General features: G+C 45.2%; 1 protein-coding gene across 1 annotated transcript; it reads right to left on the reverse strand.

Annotated features, from left to right (window-relative positions):
- Window positions 1-12,122: 12,122 nt before the first annotated feature.
- Window positions 12,123-16,582, reverse strand: DUSP6 (dual specificity phosphatase 6). Its single transcript, XM_029206552.1, has 3 exons — window positions 15,715-16,582; window positions 14,661-15,098; window positions 12,123-13,619 (listed from the first exon to the last, which is right to left on the reverse strand). The coding sequence occupies exons 1-3, from the start codon at window positions 16,112-16,114 to the stop codon at window positions 13,312-13,314; spliced, it is 1,146 nt and encodes a 381-aa protein (XP_029062385.1). The 5' UTR covers window positions 16,115-16,582; the 3' UTR covers window positions 12,123-13,311.
- Window positions 16,583-22,708: the final 6,126 nt, after the last annotated feature.

Raw genomic sequence — 22,708 nt, forward strand, 5'->3', positions numbered from 1 at the left:
CTTGGTTCCACAACTGACCATGTACTCAGGTGTACACACATGGAGGAGTGTACATGAACACACATACTTGCATACACACATCGAAGTGTCTCCTCCGCTGCATTCTTAGAAACATGACCATAATTTCTTCTTCAATGATGGGTTATGCTAAAACACCTAAAATCAATAATAATTTTGAGGTAGAAAGGCCCTGCAAGGTCATATTGTTCAACACCTCATTTTGCAAAAATGATGAAGTTGAGGCCCAGGTAAGTTAAATTCATTCCAAAGAATTTATATTCCCTAAGAATTTTGACACAAGAAGTTTCTCCATCTCTGATCTCTCACGGTGGAAAAATCAAAGGCTCTTAGGTCACGTCAGTTTCAAATCCCAGCTCCACCCTTTACTGCTTTGGTGATCTAGGTAAATCAGTCCCTCTAAGCCTCCACTTGTCCATCTGCAAAATGGACATGATAAGAGTTGAAGGGGTCCAGAATATACCACTGTGAAGAGTTTGTTTCCTAGACTCCCTTTATCTGCCTAAAAGCAGAGCCTTCCAAAAGAATTCAGCTGTCATAAACACCCTTCCCGGGAGTTTCACAACCAGGGAAGATTGACTTCTATCACTGGGGAGAAGTCAGCAGTAGGATAAGAAGTCACTCTAACAGACATTGTCACAAAACTACCGTATCTCCCATTTATTCTCCTAAGGGACCATTTATCTTTCCTAAGAGTCATTTGTTTTCCCATAAGTGCCCTTCTCCCCCTCCATTTCCACTATTAAGATGGTATATAAGCCCTAAATTCTAACCACTTCCTTAGTCATATTTTTCTGTGAACTCCTGCAAACATACGTGAATAAAAGTTTGTCTTTTCTCTTGCCAAGCTGTCTTTTGTCAGTTTAATCCACAGCCTCCAATTATAGAACCTTAGAGGTTAGAGGAAAAGTTTTTCCTCCCCAACAGAACTAACATGTATTTGTTACTTAAAATGAGCAAGACACCATCCTAACACTAAGTGTATTAATTAATTTGTTTCCCACTATGTCCCTATAGTATTTTCATTTTCCAGGTTAGAAAACTGAGGCATAGATTAACCAAATTGCTTAAAGTCAGACAGCTAGTAAGTGATAGAGTCAAGATTTGAACCAAGGCTTCCAGCTCTAGAGCCCTTGTAGTTAACTACCATGAGAGAGTAATCTCTGCCTCACGAAGAGAGTACCAAAGATTAGAGGAGATAGTCTGCATATAGGACACAACCTGGCACAAAGGAAGGGCTCAAAAAATATAGATTCTGTTTTTACTATCAGAAAATGATCCATCAATATGCTTCAGATGAAACTAGACCTTTTCCTGTCTCTCATCAAGGGATTAGGGTAGAACAAGGAATCTAATCTGTAAGTAATATAACTAATTTGTGTTTGAATTAGCTATAGCTTATAGCTTGACTGATGTATGGAGGGTGTTGGAGTTCCTGAAAAAAGACAAGGAAAAGAGAGCCAGAGGACAGAAATTTGTCAGGATTACTCAGCACCATCCAATGGACTTCAACATTCCAGTGACTAAAAAGGTGCGGGTTTGGTTTGGTTTGGTTTGGTTTCGTTTCATTTCATTTCATTTGTCTTACCACAGAGCAGGAATGTTTGTCTTGACCCTAATATGACCTGGATGAAATATGCCACAAACTCCCTGGACTCTGATTCACTTGCTGGTCAGCAGTCTTGCAATGAGGGATTCAGCTCTCCCAGTGCCCTCATCCTCATGCTGGAAGGGAGAGACCAATGAGATGGGCAATGTCCACATCACTGTGGAGGAGGACAAAGCAGATGTTAAAAACCCAGGCTTTGGAGTCAAGCAGATCTGTGAACAAAGAACAACAAATGACTTAATTTAAACTCTCTGAATACCTATTTTCTCATCTGGAAGATGGGAATTTCATATCCCTATAAAACCTACCTCAAAGGATAGCTGGACCAGCCTCATGGTAATAGCTCAATATGTACTCTCCAGTAAATTTATAAATTGGCTTTGTGATTCAGCAGCCTATTGTAGGACGTCTTCCATGAGCCTTCCCTTCCCCACACAGAAAAACACATTCCCCTATTCCTCTCAGTTGCCAGAGTACTGCTTCTGGATCTCTTTTATGGAAATAGGTGACATTAGTTTCTATGTGCCAGCCAAAGTGCTGAACACTTCACGTACATTTTCTCATTTGATCCTGACAACAACACCACGAGGTAAATACCCTTATTATCTCCATTTTTCACAGATGAAAAGAGGAAAAATTTAATGAGGTTCAGGAACTGGTCTAAGGTTATACATGTAACTAGTAATGAAGCTAAGCTTTGAACCTGTGGGAGTTTAAGTCCAGAATCCATGTTCTTAACTTGATGCTATTTGTCACTCTATACCCCGCAATGATTTATGTTCTTTAAGGCTAAAATGTCAAGATTTCTATCTAATTTATCTTTTTATAGCCTCCAGAACATTCCTTGAACACAACAGTTTGTCTTTTATTAAATGAATAAATGAATGAATGAATAATTATATACCATAATTCTACTTCCCAGAGCCTTACAATCATAATTTATTTGTACTAAGTGTTTTACATCAATTTCTCATTCAATCCTCACAACTCCATCAGCTAAGTGTTACTATTATTCCCATTGTTCAGATGAGGAAACCCCAAGGCTCAGAGATACTAAGTAACTTGTTCAAGATCATATGGATAATAAGTGACAGATCAGGAAGACTGAACCCATTGATGGAATTTGTAATCTTCATTCCACAGCTCAGAACCATATCCAAACTGAGATATTCTATGGTCCACTCAGCCAGCATCTTTCTTTTTAAACTTTTAAACTCTTGATTGCTTTTGTCAAGGACTTAGGAGAGCCTTAAAAATATGAAACTTTGAATAAAAATCAGTGGCAATTCCAAAATGTCCTTATGAGAAGGATTTGGGAGTAGAAATTTCATTGGAACTGAGGTTGGGTGGGGAGCATGAATTTTTTGAAATGATCATAAAGCTATATTTTCACAGTAGTCTCACTATCTTTAATCAGATTCTATTATTCGTGGATTGCTGATGGATATTATAGGGGCACATTAAAGGGATAATCACTCTTCTGTTTGAGGATATATTAAAAACTGTGTTTCATGAATCTGTAGGTGGACCATTTATCATTTTCCAAAAGCAATGTAGACATCAATAAAGTGAAATCTCAAATTTATAAATGATGCCAAGATTTTCTGGCAAATGGAATACCAACCTGACAAGAATAAACACTGGGAAGATCTCACAGAGCTGCGTGAGTGGGCAGAGAACACTGGCGCTCAGCACAGGCAGTTGAACGTAATGCCCACAGGAAAAGAGAGCCCACCTTGTTCTCCAGAGACCAAGGCCTCCAAGTGCAGACGTGATCCAGGAAAAGGATGATGGCATCATTGTAGCCCATTCTCTGAGGAAGGCGGTCCAAAGTATTGTGGCGGTCACAAAAGCAAGCATCATCAGGAAGGATGTTAAAAACAAAATAGAAAGCACATCTCGTGAGTGCTCACACACACGCACACACATATACACACGGAGACACCAGAATTCATCTGCTCCAGAAATACTGGGTTGAGTTCCAGTCATTAAACCTCAAAAATGTCAGAATGAAACTGGAATGTATCCAAAGAAGGTCACTTAAAATTAGTCAATATTAGGGTTTGTAAAGAAATCAGAGAGACTTTAAAACACGTCAGCCTGAAAAGACAAAATATGAGAGTTGGTGGATCAGAATCTATAAAATTTTTTTTCATTTTTTTTTTTTAGATCAGAGGGCTCTGATAGAGTTATAGAGTGAACACAGTCCCCGCACAGCAGACCTAGAAGTCCTGGTGAAATTAAAGTATTTCTAGGACAATTTATATTTTCAAATGCTATTCTATAGGACAGGTAATAAGCTAGAAAAAAATCATAACTCTAAGAGAGTCTAAAGTAGGGAGCTCATAAAAGCTTATGGTACAGTTAGAGCTAAATTATATGCCCCATCTTCTGATGTCCATGTTATGAAAGATATCTAGGAAGCTCCATTCACACTGTTTTTTTGAAGACCCTGAGAGTGGAGATTCTAGATTAAATTAACTACTGGCTTAATACATATGGCATATCTGGTAATTCCCAAAGTGGCCAATCAAAAGAATCACCTATGGACCTTTTATTATAAAACAGATTCCCAGGCCTCACATCCAGTAATTCTAACTTGGTAGGTCTAGGCTTAGCAACCTTAAGAGAAAATCCTTTCCATGGGAAAATCCAGAGTGTGATAGGATCGGCTGAACTTGAATCATGTCTTATCCCTGAACCAATCACTGAGATGGGAAAATGATGTACTCTTCTTGCCCTGCCCTGGGTCGTGTACCTGCCCCTAGAGTTGGGGTAGGGCTTTCGCCAGGAATGAAGTGGGTAACTAATATTCAGTCTCCCCTTTTTCCCAAGTAACAGAACCTCAATTATATGTTAGGAGAAGCACATGCCCAGCTAAAAGTCTATATTCCCCAGTCTCTCTAGCTATGGCCATGTGGCTAATTCTGGGTATTGAGTACATAGAGTACAAGTCTGGTACATGTTTTCCTAGAAGCTTCTCTGAGGGAACAGACTCTGCAAGAGGGGCACTCTTTTCCCTTTTTTCCATCCTCCTTCCTACTGACTAGAATGTGAATGTGATGACCAGCATGGAACTGCCTTCTTGTGACTGTGGGGATCAAAGCTAGAAGAAGCCTGAGTCTCAAATGGGCCTGTGAAGTGGCCCTACCAGGTCAGGATTTTACACCTCCTGACTTTTACAGACGAGAATAAATCCTCATGAGTTTTGATAATTTTTAGTTTTTGTTCTCTAATATAGGCCTCTGAACCTAATTCTCCCTGATACATTACAGTAAGATTCTGTAATCAGATGTGTGATATTGTGATTTATGATAAGAAATATATATGTTGGTCTCTGTCCCCAATTCCTGACAGAGGGCTCTTGAGACCCTTGTGATTTCCTGGGTGATAAGACTAACTTTTGTTCTAATAAGAGGACTCTGGGTGGGCTTTTGGATGAGGGCCGGTCACAGTAAAGAACAAGCCATGAATAGATGCTTGGAATTTTCAGCCCTGCCTCCCATTATCTTGAGAAGGGAAAAGGACTGAAAATGGAGTTAATGATTGATCACGCCTACACGATGAAGCCTCCATAAAAATTCCAAGAGTATGGAGTTTCGAGAGCTTCCAGTTTGGTGAGCACATACTTACTGGAAAAGTGACACACCCCCAACTCCACAGAGACAGAAGCTTCTGCATTGGAGACCCTAGACCTTGCCCTATGTATCTCTTCACCGGGCATACATCCGTATACTTTGTCATATCCTTTAAGAAACTGGTAAACATAACTACATGTTGAATTGAACCTGAGAAGAAGGTCATGGGATGCTCTGATTTGTGGCCATGTTGGACTGAAGTTGTAGGTAATCTGGGACCTTCTACTTGCTGTTAGCATCCGAAGTGGGGTATGAACAGTCTTGAGGGATTCAGCCCTGAAGCTGTGGAATCTGCCACTATCTTTAAATAGAGAGTGTTAGAATTGAGTTTAACTATAGGACACCCAGCTGGTGTCACAGAGAATTGCTTGGTGTGGGGAAAATCCTCTACACATTTGGTGATCAGAGTGTGAGAAGGGAAGTGTGTGAGTAGTAAAGGAGACACAAGAAACAGACACACAGGAGGAAAGAACAGGAGTTTTTCCAATTCAAGATGTAACTGGGAAGGGAGGCTAGGCAAATCAAAAGCCACTGCTTTTTCTACTCTCTGCAAATTATCTTTAAATTTCACCCCCCATATCCCTGGGTATCCTGATTTTTGCTATCTGTTTTACGTCTTGAAAAATACTTTTGCCATGCCTTACAAAGAATTTGTCTTTTACTACTTCCAAATCTAGGCATAATTCATCACCTACAACCGTAGCATCCCTTTTACATGTCTGTGAAAAACACACCACTCTTCAAAACTTGGTGCAAGATTTAGGATACCCCAAAACACTTCTAGACCAGCCCCACTTAAGTCCAGATAATCAAAAGTAGATATTCTTTCATCTCAGTCTCTCTGACTCTGTTTCCATGTTTGTTAAATAGATTCAGTGGTTTTCAAACATTTTTAGCCATAAGTCCCTTGATTCCCTAAGACTCCACGTAAGGTTATGCAGGTCGGCACTGCCAGTTTTGTCATTGTCTTTCTGATAGACACCTTTTAGAGTTATATAATATACAACCTGCCCCCAAATGTACCCTTCCCTGAGAAGGACGAGAGGGATAAAGTTTGAAAAGCACTGCACTGATATTTTCAATGTGTATAATCAATAAAGGACTAGTATTTAGGATATCAAAGTATTCGTTATATCAATACAAAAACTAGAGGTAACTCATGAAAAACTCAGCAAGAGGCTTGAACAGGAACTTTGCAAAATAAAATATCCTTTGCCAATCAATACCAAACAGAGGCTCAACCTCATGAGGATTCAGAATACTGAAAATTAAAATCATAATAAATAACAATTTCACACCTTCCAGATAAGCAAAAACTAAAAAAGTCTGACAATATCAAGTGTTGACAAAAATGCGAAACTATAAAAACTCAAATACCATTGGTGGTGTTTAAATTGGTACAACCACTTTGAAATCAATTTGTCATTATATAAGTTGGGGATCTACACAATCTATACCTATTCCATTCCCTTGTGTATCCTCAGGGAAACATGTGCACAGGGGTATCAGGGTACATGCACAAGAGTCTTCTTAGCAATACTGTTCATAATAGTTAAATCTGGATAAAACCCAACCGTCTATGTAAGGTGGTCTACTACAATGGAATACCATGAAATACAACAGAATACTATTTTGCATGAAAATAATGAACTATCACTATACTCAATAACTTGGTTGAATCCATCACAAATATAACATTTTCTCCGCCCAAATGAAAACATTAATATTCTTTCGTAAAACTATTTCATATTTTATTTCATGGGTCAATCTTTGTGATTGTTTCAATGGTATTACTACGTTGGGAACATTAGAGACAGACGAAAGATGAGTTAGATTAAAAGAATAATTGCAGCATTGTTGACAGCTATAACGTTTTCAAGATAGGACCATGAGACTAATTTGGGGGCTCGTTATTACTTCTTAGAGTCCCACATTCAAGCAGTTTCCATGTAAGAAGTGGAAGGTTCTGTTTTCCAAAAATGGTTGCAGCCATATTTTCCATCGCACGTGCTCTCAGAATCTTGCCCCTCCTTCATCTCCTCACCTTGAACCGTGGTAGACCCTTGTGTGACTTAAGAGCCTACGTCCTGAAACTCAACACAGTTACCTGACTCTCTCACTTGGGGTTTCACCCATGGAACATCATACTGTGAGGAAATTTAGGCCACATGGAGAAGAATCAAAGTCCCTGACTCAAGCCGTCGGCTGAGCCCCCAGCTGACAGCCAGCACCAGCTTGCCAGCCACGTGAGGGAGCCATCTTGGAAATGGAGCTTCTGGCCTGCAGTCGAGCTAAGAGAGCATTGAGCAGAGACCAGCCTTCCCTGCTGAGATCTGCCCAAATGCAGACGTAGGAACAAAATAAATGATTGTTGTTGTTTGAGCCTCTAAGTTTGGGGGTAGTTTGTTATATAGCAATAATAACCAGAACTTAAGATAAAGGGACATTCCTGCTATGATTGTCCTTGGAGTTATGTGCTCCCAAAGAACCTCTTCTGTACCTTCCCCACTTTCTTCCTTCTCCTGTTAGCATTTGCAATGGGAATTAAACTAGACTTGATGAAAAATGCTTAATGTAATAAATGCCTAGTTTGTCTCCAAATGCAGTAAAAGAAGAATTCTAGCTTAGAAGAAGCAATTTTTTTTTAGCTTGGGAAATAGTATATATTTCTTCTTGTTTCATTTGTGTGTCTGAGAGTTCATTTTTGGAGGTATGGTGGTCCAAAACTTCTCATCATTTAAAGGCTGCACACAGTCTCTAAAGGTATTTTTCCATGACAAAAGAGGGAAGTAGGTGGGCCAAATTGCAGACATGTGGACGAATCATCCTTTCCCCTATAAAAAATAAAATATAGGGTCTAAAATGTTATTTTGATCGTTGCAGCAGGTAAGGACATACAAGGACTTGCCCAATAGTTCTTTGGGTCTTCCGCTTTGACTCGAGGCACCAGCAGAAAGATGAAGAGGTGACACTTTGAAACATGACTTTGCCTTCGTCAGCCTTTGAGGGCCTGTTAAGTCTTTGGCTGCCTTTTATTTTAACCTTGTTTCATTGAATCTGTGTAACACAGATCAAGGCCTGGATAAATATTTGTGAATTGTTTGAACTTTGTTCTGTGCCCTTAAATACTCTTAGGAAATCAATATTGGACTTTAAAGAAGTTTAAAGATTCCGTCACCAAAACCAGACTAATTCAGGGCCCACTGTGGTAGAAACACAAGAGGAGTACGCGTATTGGAAAGTCTGCAGAATCTTTTGGAAAATGACTGTTACAGTGTGAGGAGCTGCATATAAACTTACACCCAAAGTAATCCTTTTGAAGCAGTTTAAAGTCTGAAGACTGATTTTTCAAGATGACTTTTCAAGAATCTTTACTTACGGCCAGCTTTCACGTGATTTGCCTTTGTTGTGTTCTGCTCCTCCACTATTTTCTAATATGCCCCTCTTATTCTGCAGCCTTCCATGGTTCTCTCTCTCTCCCTCTCCCTCCCTCTTCCTCTCCCTCCTTCTCCCTCTCTCCCTCTCTCTCTCTCTCTCCTCTCTTCCACCCTCGCCAGGCCAGCTTTCCTCCAAGAGGATCACAGTGAGGAAGTGACTATCTCTGGGGCCAGTTCACTTGTGTAATCCTGAAAGGGGAGTATGGGCAAGGTTCAGGGCCAGCTGGCCAGCTGCTAGCCGCTCTAGAGATCGTTAGGGACATCAGCTTTGTAATTTATATGCTCATGGGTCCAAGATAGAGTAACTTCTCCGTGGAGAGGGAGGATGGAAGCTTCTAGGCAGACCTGACATCTCTCTGATGACATATCAGCTGGGGTCCTCTGACTCTCTCTTGATTTGGCTGTTGAATTTGGGTTTGATTTGGCAGGTCACTTAACTCTGCTTCCTCCACTTCCTTGGCTGTAAAACGGGGTCACCACTTCCTAGCCAGCATCACAGGACTTTATAAAGACGAGCAAATACTGATGACAAGCAGTTTACAAGAAGAGCTAAAGCCTCAAAGTTCTACCAATTCCCACGAGGTGACTTCAGGCTCTATTGGCCTCTCTCTGCCTCAGTTTCCTCGCTGAAAAATAAGGATGGTAATAGGACCCATCTCGGAGCTGCTCTGAGGATTAAATGAGATAATATTGTAAACGAAGTACAGTATCTAATACCCTCAGTAAATGTTATTTGTTTCCCCTCATCTGCACCTCGTTTTACCATCTAGTTTGTGTACCAGAACACTGGAATGATAAAAGAATCCTAGAATGAGAGGTTAAAAACTCTCTCATTTTATAGACAAGAAAAAAAGAGACTTGGTGAGGTTGGGTGACTTGCCCAGGGCTTCTGATTCATTAGTGAGAGTCAGAGTTCAGGTCTTCTAATTGTTGGTTCAAGCAAGTCTCCATTTTCACTCCTTTAAAGGCTGTGCTGGTATTTCTATCCCCAGATAAGCCTTTCTCTGTCTGATTTTAAACCTAAGACCAGTTCTGACCATTAAGCAGTACATCTTCTAAGTCTCCTGCAGCCCCACGAAACCTGCAGATAACGTCCGGGAAAGGGCCCCCCCCCCCCCAGCCCCCTGCAGAAGGCCAGGAAAGGTACCGCTTGCTCAGAGACCTGAGCAAACCGCTAATGGAGACAGCAGGTGAGGCGGGAGGCCAGGGAGCTGCAGCTGTTGGCAAAGGTTGCCCTAGTAACCGTGCAGGGCTCCATTCAGGAAGTGAGCCCAACTCCAAGATGCAAAATGATCGCCTTCAAGGGCTCCTGTGAGCACAAAGGAACCAAAGGAACTGAGGGATGGCCAGGAGAAAGGGAGGTGTGGGGTGAGATGGGGGCCCAGGCTGTCAGTTACAACCTTCCACCTTCCAGAGAAGAAAAATAACGGAAGAGAAGAGCTGTTTGAATCTTCTGGCCTGTGTGAACCGTAAAAACACCCATTTAACAGGACTCCCTTTGTGGCGATGGAGGGAAGCAGGCGCCCCTCTGTTTACCAGCCTTATGAAACAGTATGCCAGGAGAGGGGGGAGAAATCCCAAACCTTGCTAACTTTATGGGGGCCCTAAACTCTTCTTGCTGCCTCTCTTTTATTCACACTGATGACAAAGACCATTTGCTACCAATTTATTGGAAACTTTTTTTTTTCACAGCTTGAGCTGCTTAAATGCAGGGAGCTCCCTTTCCCCACAAATCGCTGTCAGACACTTGCTGAATGGGCCAGGCTCAATTATGCTCCTGCCACAGGTTCAGCTCACACTGTGACCCTGCATGGCTTCCTGCTATTCATATGTGTTACTTCCCCTTTGTGGTAATGGCTTGTGGCACTTGGCCAGAAAACATTATTAATTTCAGAAGTGGACTGACAAACAACAAACCCACAGTGAAACGAGAGGAAGTGCTGGGGAGGCCAGCTGTCGGCTTGAGCAGAGCTGTAGGAACTCAGTGTATGCAGGTTCTAGAAGGAAAGGAGACGATAATCCACAAAGAGGAAATGCACTAAAATTATCCACCGCCCATATTAAAGAAAAAAGAAAGAAAGAGAAAAGAAATCAGAGAAAAGTGGTGGTGGGGGGGAGGTGTGTGGAGAAGCACGCAGCTACTCGAGCTGCAGCTGGACAGGAAATTGCTAACGCTGCTTGCAAATCCCTACTTTGAAGAGGCAGTTTAGGGAATGCCAGGAGCGGAAACCGTTCAGAACTGGATTAACACGAGCCAAGTTGAACTGCAACCCACTTCTCCTTTCGGAGCTCTGGCTGACTTGGGGCACCCAAATGGGAGAGACTGACTTGGTGTTTTTTTGCACTGTTTCTGCCTTTTATACATGCTTAGGTGCTAAAAGTCACACTGGACGGCTTGATATGATTGCCATAAAATCAGGGCTACTTGCCTCCTACCGAATAATTCAACTGGCATCTTCACAGGTACCGTGTGGGTGAAAAGCCCATCTTTCTCCCCACTGCAGACCAAGGGACCAAGCTCATTCAAAAAGGGCTGGAAATGTATGTTCTAATCCTTTTGATTTCATACACCATTTTGATTTGTGTATTTTGACACTCAGGACGAGGAGAGGTATGTCCCAAGGAAAACAACAGGATATTAAGCCTTTAAAGTAACTGTTCAAAATAACCAACATAAAGTTCCAACAGAAGTTTCTGGCCCACGTTCTAAATCAAAGTACAAAGCACATTAGGAGTGGCAAGGCTTCATTTCAAGTGCCAACGTGAAATCGTGGCTACATCTAGACTCAAGGAGAAAGCTTAGCTATGCCCTGCCCTGTACATGAGAAAGGAAAGGGGAGACATCATCCCAGACTCATTTGTTATTCCAACGCTAGAATTTGCAGGTAGAATTGCCAGACAGTTACAGACCAGAAAAAGAATCATCTCTACTTTCTCCCTGGCATGTCTAAGTATTATTGAGCAGAAGACCCTGAGAGGGAAGGAAAGAGAGGTGAACATTGCAACTGTCACCTTGTTATTCTGGTGCCCCCCCTTTAAGACTATTCATGAATAACCAAATCTTATAGTTCAGCGAGCTGGGCTCTGAGACTTCATTTTTCTTCAAGAGCATTACAATTTTCTTAAGTAAGCCAGAACTTATTAGGAAGTATTGTCCATTGGAATGATGTAATCACTCTCTTCCCTTCGTATAAAGAATTATCCATAGGAATGATATAGTCAATCCCTTGTCACTTTTATTTGAAGCAAAAGATGCACCTGAAAAATTCTTGGAAATAGCTTAAAAGATGAGAACTTTGCCCCATTATTCCTACATGTACTTTACAAGCCAATATCAATCCCCAACTGAAAAAGTCCTAAAATGAGTCACTTCACATGTAAGTACAATTAAGGAGAGATTTTTTAAAAATACACATTCAATAGCCAAAATAGTTATTTATTAATAATTTAAGGTTTTACATTCTTATAATAAATTTCAGCTCAGAACTTTACACCATGAACATAATGGAGCCACTTGTCTCCCTCCTTCACAATCATATGCATGTCGCCTGTTGAATGGGTCCCCACGCTCACACACACGCTTCCAGTTACGCACAAATTGTTTTTAAAAAGCAAAGAGACCAACCCAAAGTATTGCATTTGAGGTGACACTCCCTGAAGAATTTTGTACAGAGGTAATATACTGTTTAGCACAGCTGAAGTTTAAAAAAAAAAAGTGAGCCCATGATTTTGGTGTCTTTCCAAGATATCCCCTTTGAGACAATACAAGCCAAAATATTTACAAAAGTAAGGCAGAGTCAAACTACATTAAGAGAAAAAAAAAAGGTCACAAGGAAGATATATGAAAGACACTGGAGACTGCACCATAACAAGGTCTCTGTGATCATAAGTGTCCATGAAAACGTCATTCAGAATTGGTAAAGTCGAGCATGCTGCAAATATATCCTTTGGATTAGAAAAGAGCAAAAGTTTCAATCGTTTTAAGAAGTGGCATACTGCTCTTTCTCCCTTTGGACGATTTCTTTTAAACCCATCAAAGGAAAAACAAACACAGTTCAAACAAACACTGTCAAATGATTTAAGATCAAATATATACAATAATCAAATGGAGTATCAGATTCATTTGATTGATTATTTATTTTCTTATTTTTTTTTTTTGCAAACTGATACTACAAATACAGAGCTGAAACCTCTCTTTGGCTCCTCTATATGCAAAATTGAGTCAGTCTTCACTGAAGACAATATAGAGTCAGTTCCAGATGCAAAAGGAAACAGTCATACAAGGCCCTAAAGAACACATGCTCCTACCCTACCATTTGGTCCTACCCTATATACCTGGAAGTTCTCGAATCCCAGTCCCTGCAGGGGTAGGCTGTACACATGGGAGTGGAGCAAACCTACTGCCTGTATCTATACAGCAGGTCCTGTTCTTCCAACGAGAATGGAGCAAATCTCTCCCTTTGGAATAACCAATTCCACACGTGGTAACCTTGTCTAATACAGACAGCTGGTGTCATGTTGACACCTGGGCCACATACAAAGAAAGCAGCCCAGCTGATGCTGCTAAGAGAAACTGCTGAAGAACGGACACATCCCAGTGTGGGGCCTTTCACGTGGATTGCAGGGAGTCCACCTGGTAGACATTCTGGTTGGAGGGCGTGGTGAAATAGAGCTGCTGTGCTGGGACCCGGTTGTCACAGGGGCTGCTGAGTCCCAGCGTCCTCTCGAAGTCCAGCAGCTGGCCCATGAAGTTGAAGTTGGGGGAGATGTTGGATTTCTTCATCTTCACAATGTCATAAGCATCGTTCATTGACAGGTTAAGCTTCTGCATGAGATAAGCCACAGTCACAGTGACTGAGCGGCTGATGCCAGCCAAGCAATGCACCAAGACACCACAGTTTTTGCCCCGGGCTTCATCTGTAAACACACAAAAAAGAAAGGCAAAGTGTCAGTACACTGAAAACCACCCTTTGTGAACGACCAGTCTAAAAACTGAATAATAATGATAATAATAAAAAAGATTAAAAATAATTGTGTGCAGCAGTTGAGCCCTGCAGGCAGCAGAAAATGTATCACTGTGATAAAACATGTACACTGGACACAATTACATATTTCAGATATTTTCTGAAAAGGGAGCTTTTGTATTAAGTTCCCGCCAACAAAAAACTCCTTAATGTGTGCATTCTTTGCCTCAGCATGTGAATACCAGAAACCCTGCAATATGGTCGTGAATGCCTTTTATACAGACAAGCAGACTGCAAGGGTCTATTAAATTATTCTCCAACTGTTGTGCAGCTAACAATGGAGATATTCAGGCATTTTAAGAGAGAGAGGGAAGTCACAGGGGACAGCCCATTAGGAGGAACAGGATGTCGACATGGCCTGAAAATGAGTTCCTTTGTAATAGGAAATGCATTACAATGCCTGGAGATTCGCTTCTCCAGGCTTTCAGCCCACAGTCCTTCCTGCTGGGCTCAGGTTACCCTCACTGTCTCACTGTGAACCGGTATCACAGTAACATTCAGCTGGATTACAACATCTAGCATTCACAGGGCTTTCCAACGCCTAACTTCGTATTCTCAAACAACTCCCAGGTCTTTTAAAATTACAAAGTCATGCTAGAATTCCTGTCTACCTTGAGTACTATTATCTGGCCCTCCTCTAGTCCAAAGATTGTGGGAAAATTCTGTTGTCTACTTACGAATGGTCTCCCTTTCAAATGACTGAGTTCAGAGCCAAGCAGCAAACAGCATTTCAAATACACCTGTGGTCTGCAGCCTTGTCAAAAGGCACTTTTTCTTAGCAAGAAGATAAACCAGAATTAAGAACGCCCTTGGAACATCAGAGACCGGCAGCCCCACAAATTAGCAAGCAGCAAGAAAGATGAACAGCTTGAACTCTAGGAAATGTTAGGAATTTTGCATTTCAAAGTCTGAGCGAGGACTGTTAAAGTCTCACCTATGAAAGAAATGGCCTCAGGAAAAAACTGGGACAGGTTTTGGCTCCAGTGATCCGAGATGGGGATCTGCTTGTATTTGAACTCTCCCGCGTTCTCAAAGAGATTCGGCAAATTGGGGGTGACGTTCAAGATGTACTTGATGCCAAACTCCTCCAACACGTCCAGGTTGGTGGAGTCCTTGGCACAACCCAAATAGAGGAAGGGCAAGATCTCCACGGGGAAAGAAGGCTGGCTGTTGGACAGCGGGCTGCCATCCGAGTCCGTTGCACTACTGGGGTCTCGGTCAAGGTCAGACTCAATGTCCGAGGAGGAGTCGGAGCTGATCCGCAGGCCCCCGAGCCCCAGCACTGGCAACGGTGGCGAGCTGCTGCTACACGAGCCGTCTAGATTGGTCTCGCAGTGCAGAGCGAACTCGGCTTGGAACTTACTGAAACCACCTGCCAGGACGAGAAAAGCAATCATGTAACCCGAGATCCCGTAGTAGTTTTCACAGCTTTGAGAGCCGCAGCCTCACGCAGAAACACACCACAGAACCCTTCCAGCCGCTCTGCACACAGAGCCAGATACAAGAGAAAGACACTGAAGTGTGCACCCTTGGGAACGGAACGAACGGGCCCGCCTCCCCTGGGAACCTTTATTCTTCCGAATCCGGAAACGCACAAAATGGCAACTTTTCCGAATATCTTGAAGGTCTAGAAGGGGTCAATCTGCACCCCAACGACCTCTGCCGTCCTGCAAAATCTGAACTCAAAATCGAACGATAGAAAGCAGGGAATGGTGGGGAATATCCCGGGTAGGAAGGAGACCTAGTTAGAAAGAACCGGCTAGTGCCTGCGGCCGGAAGCCGGTCGATTCCGCGCGGGCCCGGCTCGCGGGTGCGGGACTCTAGAGAGGTTCGCAGCCGGGAGCCGGCAGACTGCCCCTGGCGCAGCAGCGCGGCTGAGAAGCGCCAGCCGAGCGCTGCAGGGGCGCTTCCAGCACGCGCGTCCCGCCTGCAGCTCGCAGCCCGGTGTCCCCCGTCCTGCCCCCGCGCGGAGCTCCCCCTGCTCGTACCTTCCAGGTAGAACGCCCGGCAGCCCTCGTCCTTGAGCTTCTTGAGCAGCAGCCCGAGCACCGACTCGCCGCCCGTATTCTCGTTCCAGTCGCTGCTACTCTCGTCGTAGAGCACCACGGTATCGGTGCCGCAGCGCCGGGTGAAGCGATCCCGGTCCTCGCCGCGCGTGAAGAGCGCGCGTACCGGCAGGTTGCCCTTCTGCAGGCGCCGCAGCATGATCCCCGGGATGGCCACGTTGATGGCTGACTCGATGTGCGACGACTCGTACAGCTCCTGGGGCCGGCAGTCCATCAGCAGCAGCCGCTCGTTGCCCAGCTCCAGCTGCTCGTTGAGCCACGCCACGGTCTTGCTGATCGCCATTTCCGACGCGAAGGGCACGGGTCTGAGCGTATCTATCATGGGGGTCGAGCTGCCGAAGAGGGCGGGGTACCTACCAGACGCCCCTCGGGGCAGGCATAGGCCGAGCGCGCCGCGCGAAGCCGCCGCTCTCAGAGCGGGGTTGAATTCCACCTCGCCCTTCCCAAACCCGGTTAGCGGTTGGGGCAGGCGAGACAGAAGTGAAGCCGGCGGTTCCCTCTGCACCCAGCTGCAGCCGCTCGCTCTTAGTGTCAATGAATCTCTCTGAATGAAGCTGCCCGGAGAGTTTTGTTCCTCCCCGGTGAATGAAATCCAATTAATTCGGACTCCGTGCTACTCAGAGGGGAGGAAAAAAAAAACCCAGCGGCTCCTAATCCCTCCCTCCAAGACTGCACCTCAAATCCACCCGGGCGTCTTTCTCCTAGGACTATTCAAGCCTCGATTTGCTCACGCTCCCTTAGACTCAAGCCTCGCACACCCCCCGAGCGAGGCAGCTCCTCAATGGATACAAACAGCGAGCGTCTCAATGGATACATTCTCCAGGCCAGCCAATGAGCGCGCTGCGGAAGGGGCTGTTGCCGTGGGGACGGGCCGGCTGGAACAGGTTGTGTTGATGAATTGTTAATGAGTTTGTCATTCACAAAAACGGAAAGGAATTTCCGCTCCGGATAAGCCCCAGTGCAAACAAGCTGCAACAGCGGGCTCGGCGGGAGGAAGGAGAAAGAAGAGGAGGCGGTGGTGGAGGAGGAGCAGGGCACACAAACCAGGGCACTTCAGTTGTCTCATGTTTCCTTCTGTTGAGAGTTCACACTTCGCTTCGGAACTTTTGCGCACAAATGGTGCAATTAGCAGGCACAAAAGCCCTTGTTCGCGACGCCTGGGCGCGCAAGCTAGCTTTAGGGAAACTTGTGCTTTTTCCCTTTTATTCCCTTTAAACTCATTTGGACTGGAGTTCACGTTAACCCCACCCCCCACCCCCCTTAGGCAGTGTGTGGCATTTGTTTGCCAGCTTAAAAAGCCCAGCTCTGTTTACTCTGATGTTCTTTTAGCTGAGGCTGTGTTGGGGCTGGTGAACTGCCCGGGCTTTAGTGACCGATGAGGTGTTAAATGCTAATCCAACATCTTTTGAACAAACCAGGATTTTGTTGAAACATTTTTAAGCAAGCAAACAAACAAATGCTTGGTTGTCCAGAGAATAGAAAGCAAGCTTTTTCTTTAAAAAGAGCGTTTTAATTAATTAATTTTTTTAAACAGTGGAGACTGCAGGAACAAACTCGTTGGTCAGTCCGATGCTTTTATTCCTCTCCGGGGGCGTGGGGTGTTATGAACCATTGTTACGGGGATCCAAATCCCCCGCCCCCGCCCACTGCGCCCGGGGGTGGGGGGCGGGTAGCGCTCGTTAATCATTTCTGAGCAAGCTAGCTCAGCTTCCGACACAGGAGCCCGCCTGGAAGGGCCGCCTGGGCGAGGTGCACCAAGGGCACGCGGAGCCCGGCCGTCTGTCCCCACCATCCGCAAAGCCTGGGGAAGTCCTCCCGCAAGGCCTGCAGGCTGCGGGGGCTCTGGAGGGCTCGGCGATTGGTTACTGTAGACCGAGGCATGTCAAAAGGGAGACTCCCTCCCGCCCCCGACTTCCCGCACAGGGTCACCCCCTTCCCTGCCCGGGCATCCCCTCCCCTGCGAGTCGCCGGGCCCTCGCGGAGCACCGCCCGCTCCTACGCGTTGCGCTCCTCGTTAGCACCCGCCGCCTCCGCCTCCTCGTTCAGCGGGCGCGGGGCGTCCGGCGACACCGAGGACCGGTGCAGGGCCGATGCGGGACTTCGGGCTCCGGAGAGGCCTGGGGTGGGTGTGGGGCGAGGAGAAGTGCCTGCCGGGAGCCCCTGCTCCCGAGGAGAGCTGGGAGTCCTGGGGAAAGTGTCTGCCGCGCTGCAGAGCCAGCAGGTAATTGGGGAGGTGCTCGCTAGGCCAGCGAGCTGCGCTCGGCCGGGGTACGGCGGAGCGGGGCGGGCGGCGGGGTCCGGATAGAGGCGTGGCGGGCGGGGGCCGCGGCGGCGGCGGCGGGTAGACGCATTCCAGGCGCGCAGAACTCTGTTGTTATATAAAAGTACCGGGGCTGCAACTTCCAAGCGGAAAGCCACCTGTGTGCTGCCGGCGCGGCGCGCAGGGGAGGTGGAGGATGGGGGCCTGCGGCCGGAAGGCGCGGGCCCTAATCCGGCTGCCCCTCCCTAACCCACGGCGGAAAAGAGGGCGCGCATTGTCCTGCCGCCGCCGCCGCCGCCGCCGCCGCCGGGGAGGCGGAAGCGGAGGCAGCCGCTCGGCGGGGAGCGGCTTTTCCGAGCGCCCTCGCGGCGCTCTGCGTCCACCGCTGATATCGCCGAGGGCACCTGAAGTCGCGGGGTCTCCCCAAGCCAGACGCCCCACACCCACTGGCCGGCCTGCTGACCCCGCCGCTCCAATTTGCATTTTTAGTCACCCGCCTCTTCTCTGGTTTGGGGAATGTAGGCTAAAAAAAGGCGGCTGCGAGGCCCAGGTTGCCAATTTTGGAGCTTTGCTACAGTCAGGCCGCCCCTGGAGGAGCGTGTTCGGTGAAGGTGGGAGTTGCAGCGCTCCTATCCCCGCGCCTTTTTTGGGCATCCCTTGGAACAGGGCTCCCATATTTCACTGGATATCATCCAGTTCCAGCTGGAGGAGGCCTGCGCTGGAGTTGACGCCTTCGATCCGCCTCCACCTGTTGCAGATGTCCCTACCCCGAGACCTTTCTGTTACTGGAACCTGGAGGCGAGGAGGGGAGAAGCAGTATGCCTTGCAGCGGAACTGAGAAGTGCATAATCTTTCAGCCCAAGACCTCCAACAGAAAATGCAAGAAGGGAAATTGTTTTCCACTTAGCTATTTTTAAAGTGCTGTTACCTGAGCCTGGGCATCAGTTTGGAAAGATGGTTGCAACACTTCTCAAACCTGAAACATTTAGCTTTACCCATGCTTCTGAACCCTCAGTCCTTCTCAGGACACTGTACAAAATGGCATTCAGACCGCTCGGTCCTAAAACGTGCGGTATAAAGAAAGGGCGTCTGGAGTGGGGCGGCCTGGGTTTGAATTGTACCCTCACCCCTTCCTAAATGTGCGACCTTGATTACATCGTCTAACTCTTTTAAGCCGTAGTCTTCCACGCTGGCATACGGAAAATGACAGAATCGATGTGATGACTGAATGGGTAAAGTGAGATGCCCTAAGACGTTGTTGGTGTGTCATTAACTGTTAATATTATTTTTATCTTTCTGAATTCTGAACCTGCAGAATGGCCCCCGTCCTTTCAATCCCAAAGACGCCCTTTGATGCCTAACAGCCCGCCTGAAATTCCCTAGTCTAAGGAGAAATCCTCTGAAGAACTGCAGTAAGCAGTTAAATCCACGCCAATTTAGCCGTCAAGCAAAGCAGGTGCTGTTACAGACCACGATCAAAATCCTTTAACACAGTTAAATACCGAATATACCCAGCTACCCTTCTAACTTCTCCCTACTGGTCCCCTCTTAACACTCTGTACACTAAGCTGATATAATCGAAGTCATATGTAGTGGGTATTTACCACCTGGTGGGCATGGTCTTGATTTCTGTGTTTACATGCATATTTCCGTCAGTCTTCAGAAAACCCATGCAAATTATCCTCATTTACAGAGATTAAGGAATTTGCCTGAGGTCACACAGGAGCCAACGATGGGGTCAGGATTTGAAGCCTGACTTTTCACAGAGCCTCAAGGACTACCACATACCTATATTACAGGGTGTTGTGGAGACCGCGCCCACCACGCTCTGCTGTTGCTGCTGAAATTTGAAGGATTCAAGGTCTGCACTTTGAATTTTGACCACCAGGCATTTCCGGGCTTCACAAATTATGTTGCTCCTTCCCCACAGATGTCAAGGATCAAAAGTTAGGCTCATTTCCTTCCTGCTCCTTTTACATCTGGCGGTTTTCTTTGACTGTATGCACCTTTTCATTAGTCAACCATTCAATAAATGCCCATACAGTTTTCTTTCTTAGAGTATGTCTTAGATGGTAATCCTCGCATCTACCATTACTGATGTGTCTCAGTGTAGCACATGGGCCTGAGTTCAAATCTTAGCTCTGTCTCTAACTAGTATTTTGATAGGGGAAAGTCACTTAACCTCTCCGGGCCTCCATTCATTCATTCATTCGCTCATTCACTCACTCATTTACTCTAGCTACCAGGAAAGCAGCAGTGAATAAAACAGACAAGAACCCTGCCCTCCTGGAGCTTATATTCTAGTAACAAGAGACAATGAACAAAATAAATAATTATACAGTATATTAGAAAGGAAAAGTGCTATGGAGAAAAATAAAGCAAGGAAAGGAATTCAGCAGTATGTAAAATGGGGAATAGCTACACCTGCCTCAAAGGACTGCGAGGATAGAGACAGCCAAGATGACACACAAAGGGCACAAAGTAGGTATTCAACGGTTTTTAAACTCGTTGCTTCATTTCTGCATAAAACTGACTTGCTGTTGCTGGTGATCCTGCTTTGAATCTCATCATCCTGGCCCTGTTGCTGGGGCCCCCAGGAAAAGCTTTCTCAGGAGAGCTCTAGTGACTATAAGAGCCACAGGCTTCCTTACTTCCAGAGGCCTCAGTTCCCTGCCTAGGGTATCAGTCACATGTAGAGAGCTATGTTTAAAGGCTGGAGAGTACAGCAGGTCATCTCTGATCCATTTTCATAAGTGCACAGAAACAATTTCATAGATCCTACTGTCTCTCTGTGTGATAGTGTGTGCGTGCAATGAGCACTCGTGCTTGAATTCTTCCTGGTGTTTCCCCCTGGAAAATTCCTTAAAAGAAAATCTTTCAGTTATAAATGTTTGCTTGGTTATTGGAGAAGCATTCCAACTTTGCAGGAATTTTCCTGCATTTGAGAACACTTGCGATTGATGAGACCTGAAAGCGTTAGTATGACCTTTAATCTTGGAGTAATCTCTATGAATATAATGACATTAATTAACACATCATGTGAAAATAGTTAAACAGATTTTCACCTAATAGGCAGAGTGTGTTTTGGAAGATCTGACTTAAAAATGGAGTCTTTGTTTTTTTATTTGTTTTTTTATTTTTGGCTGTGTTGGGTCTTACTTGCTGCACGCGGGCTTTCTCTAGTTGCAGCGAGTGGGGGCTACTCTTCGTTGCGGTGCATGGGCTTCTCATTGCGGTGGTTTCTCTTGTTGCGGAGCACGGGCTCTAGGTGCACAGGCTTCAGTAGTTGTGGTGCGTGGGCTCAGTAGTTGTGGCTCGCCGGCTCTAGAGTGAAGGCTCAGTAGTTGTGGCACACAGGCTTAGTTGCTCCACGGCATGTGGCATGTACCAGGGATCGAACCCGTGTCCCCTGCAATGACAGGTGGATTCTTAACCACTGTGCCACCAGGGAAGTCCCTAAAATGGTCTCTGTGGCATATCCAGGATTCAGGTTTTTTCGAGGTCCCAGGGAGGCCCTCAAAGTGACAGTCAGTGGAGTGAAGTCAGACAGAGAAAGACAAATATCATATGATATCACTTACATGTGGAATCTTAAAAAAAGCGTGCCAATGAACTTATTTACAAAACAGAAGTAGAGTCACAGATGTAGAAAACAAATTTATGGTTACCAGGGGGTAAGTGCGGGAGGGATAAATTGGGAGATTGGGATTGACACACACACACACTTCTATATATAAAATAGGTAAGTAATAAGGACCTACTGTATAGTGCAGGGAACTCTACTCAATACTCTGTAATGACCTATTTGGGAAAAGAATCTAAAAAAAAGAGTGTATATATGTATATGTATAACTGATTCACTTTGCTGTACACCTGAACCTAACACAACATTGTAAATCAACTATATTCCAATAAAAATTTTAAAAAAAAAGTGACAGTCGGTGAGTTTCAGGACAGCTAAACCTCAGAACACAATTCACCTGCATTTGAGAAATATGTTTGAAATAGTCTGACTTTAAATAAATGGCATATGGGGTTCACAAAACTCTGTTGTGCTTTCTTGACAGGTGCCTTGAAAAGACAGCAACTTATGTCAGACCGGTGGGCACCGTGGAACCCAAGAAGCCCAAAGGACTGACAATAGGAAACCAAGGTAATATACAGTGATGCGCTGTGCATGGAAAAAACCACAGGGAGCTTCAAATGTGAGCCGCAAATTAAAATAACATGACTGCAGATCCTTGTTTGCCATCAGACTGCTTCTGGTGTTGCAGCTTCATGCAGCTTGCCCCAGGGTCAGCTGCAGGGAGCTTATTGAAGGCGGGTAACAATGTCCCCAAACAATGCAGCCGTGGAAGGAAAGGCAGGTAAGCTTACACGGGGACTAACAGGCAGCTAGACAGCAGCAGTTCCAGAGTCACATCCACAGTCACATGGAGGGAGTGGTCAGAGCTTTCCTGTAAAAGATATGGCACTTTCACACCTTGCCGGAATTATACAACCTGAAGAAAAATATGAACTACTGTGAAATTCAGACTTGACCCCAATCGAAGTTTTTTAAAAATTAGGTCTTCATCAGCTTGCTTGGGTTTCTGTTTCCCCTCCCCTGATGGAATACCTATTAGTGTACATTCAGGATCTCATAGAGACTCTATC

Source organism: Monodon monoceros, unplaced genomic scaffold (genome assembly GCF_005190385.1).
Source record: "Monodon monoceros isolate NGI ecotype Baffin Bay Population unplaced genomic scaffold, NGI_Narwhal_1 Super_Scaffold_6, whole genome shotgun sequence".
In the NCBI taxonomy this organism is placed as follows: domain Eukaryota; kingdom Metazoa; phylum Chordata; class Mammalia; order Artiodactyla; family Monodontidae; genus Monodon; species Monodon monoceros.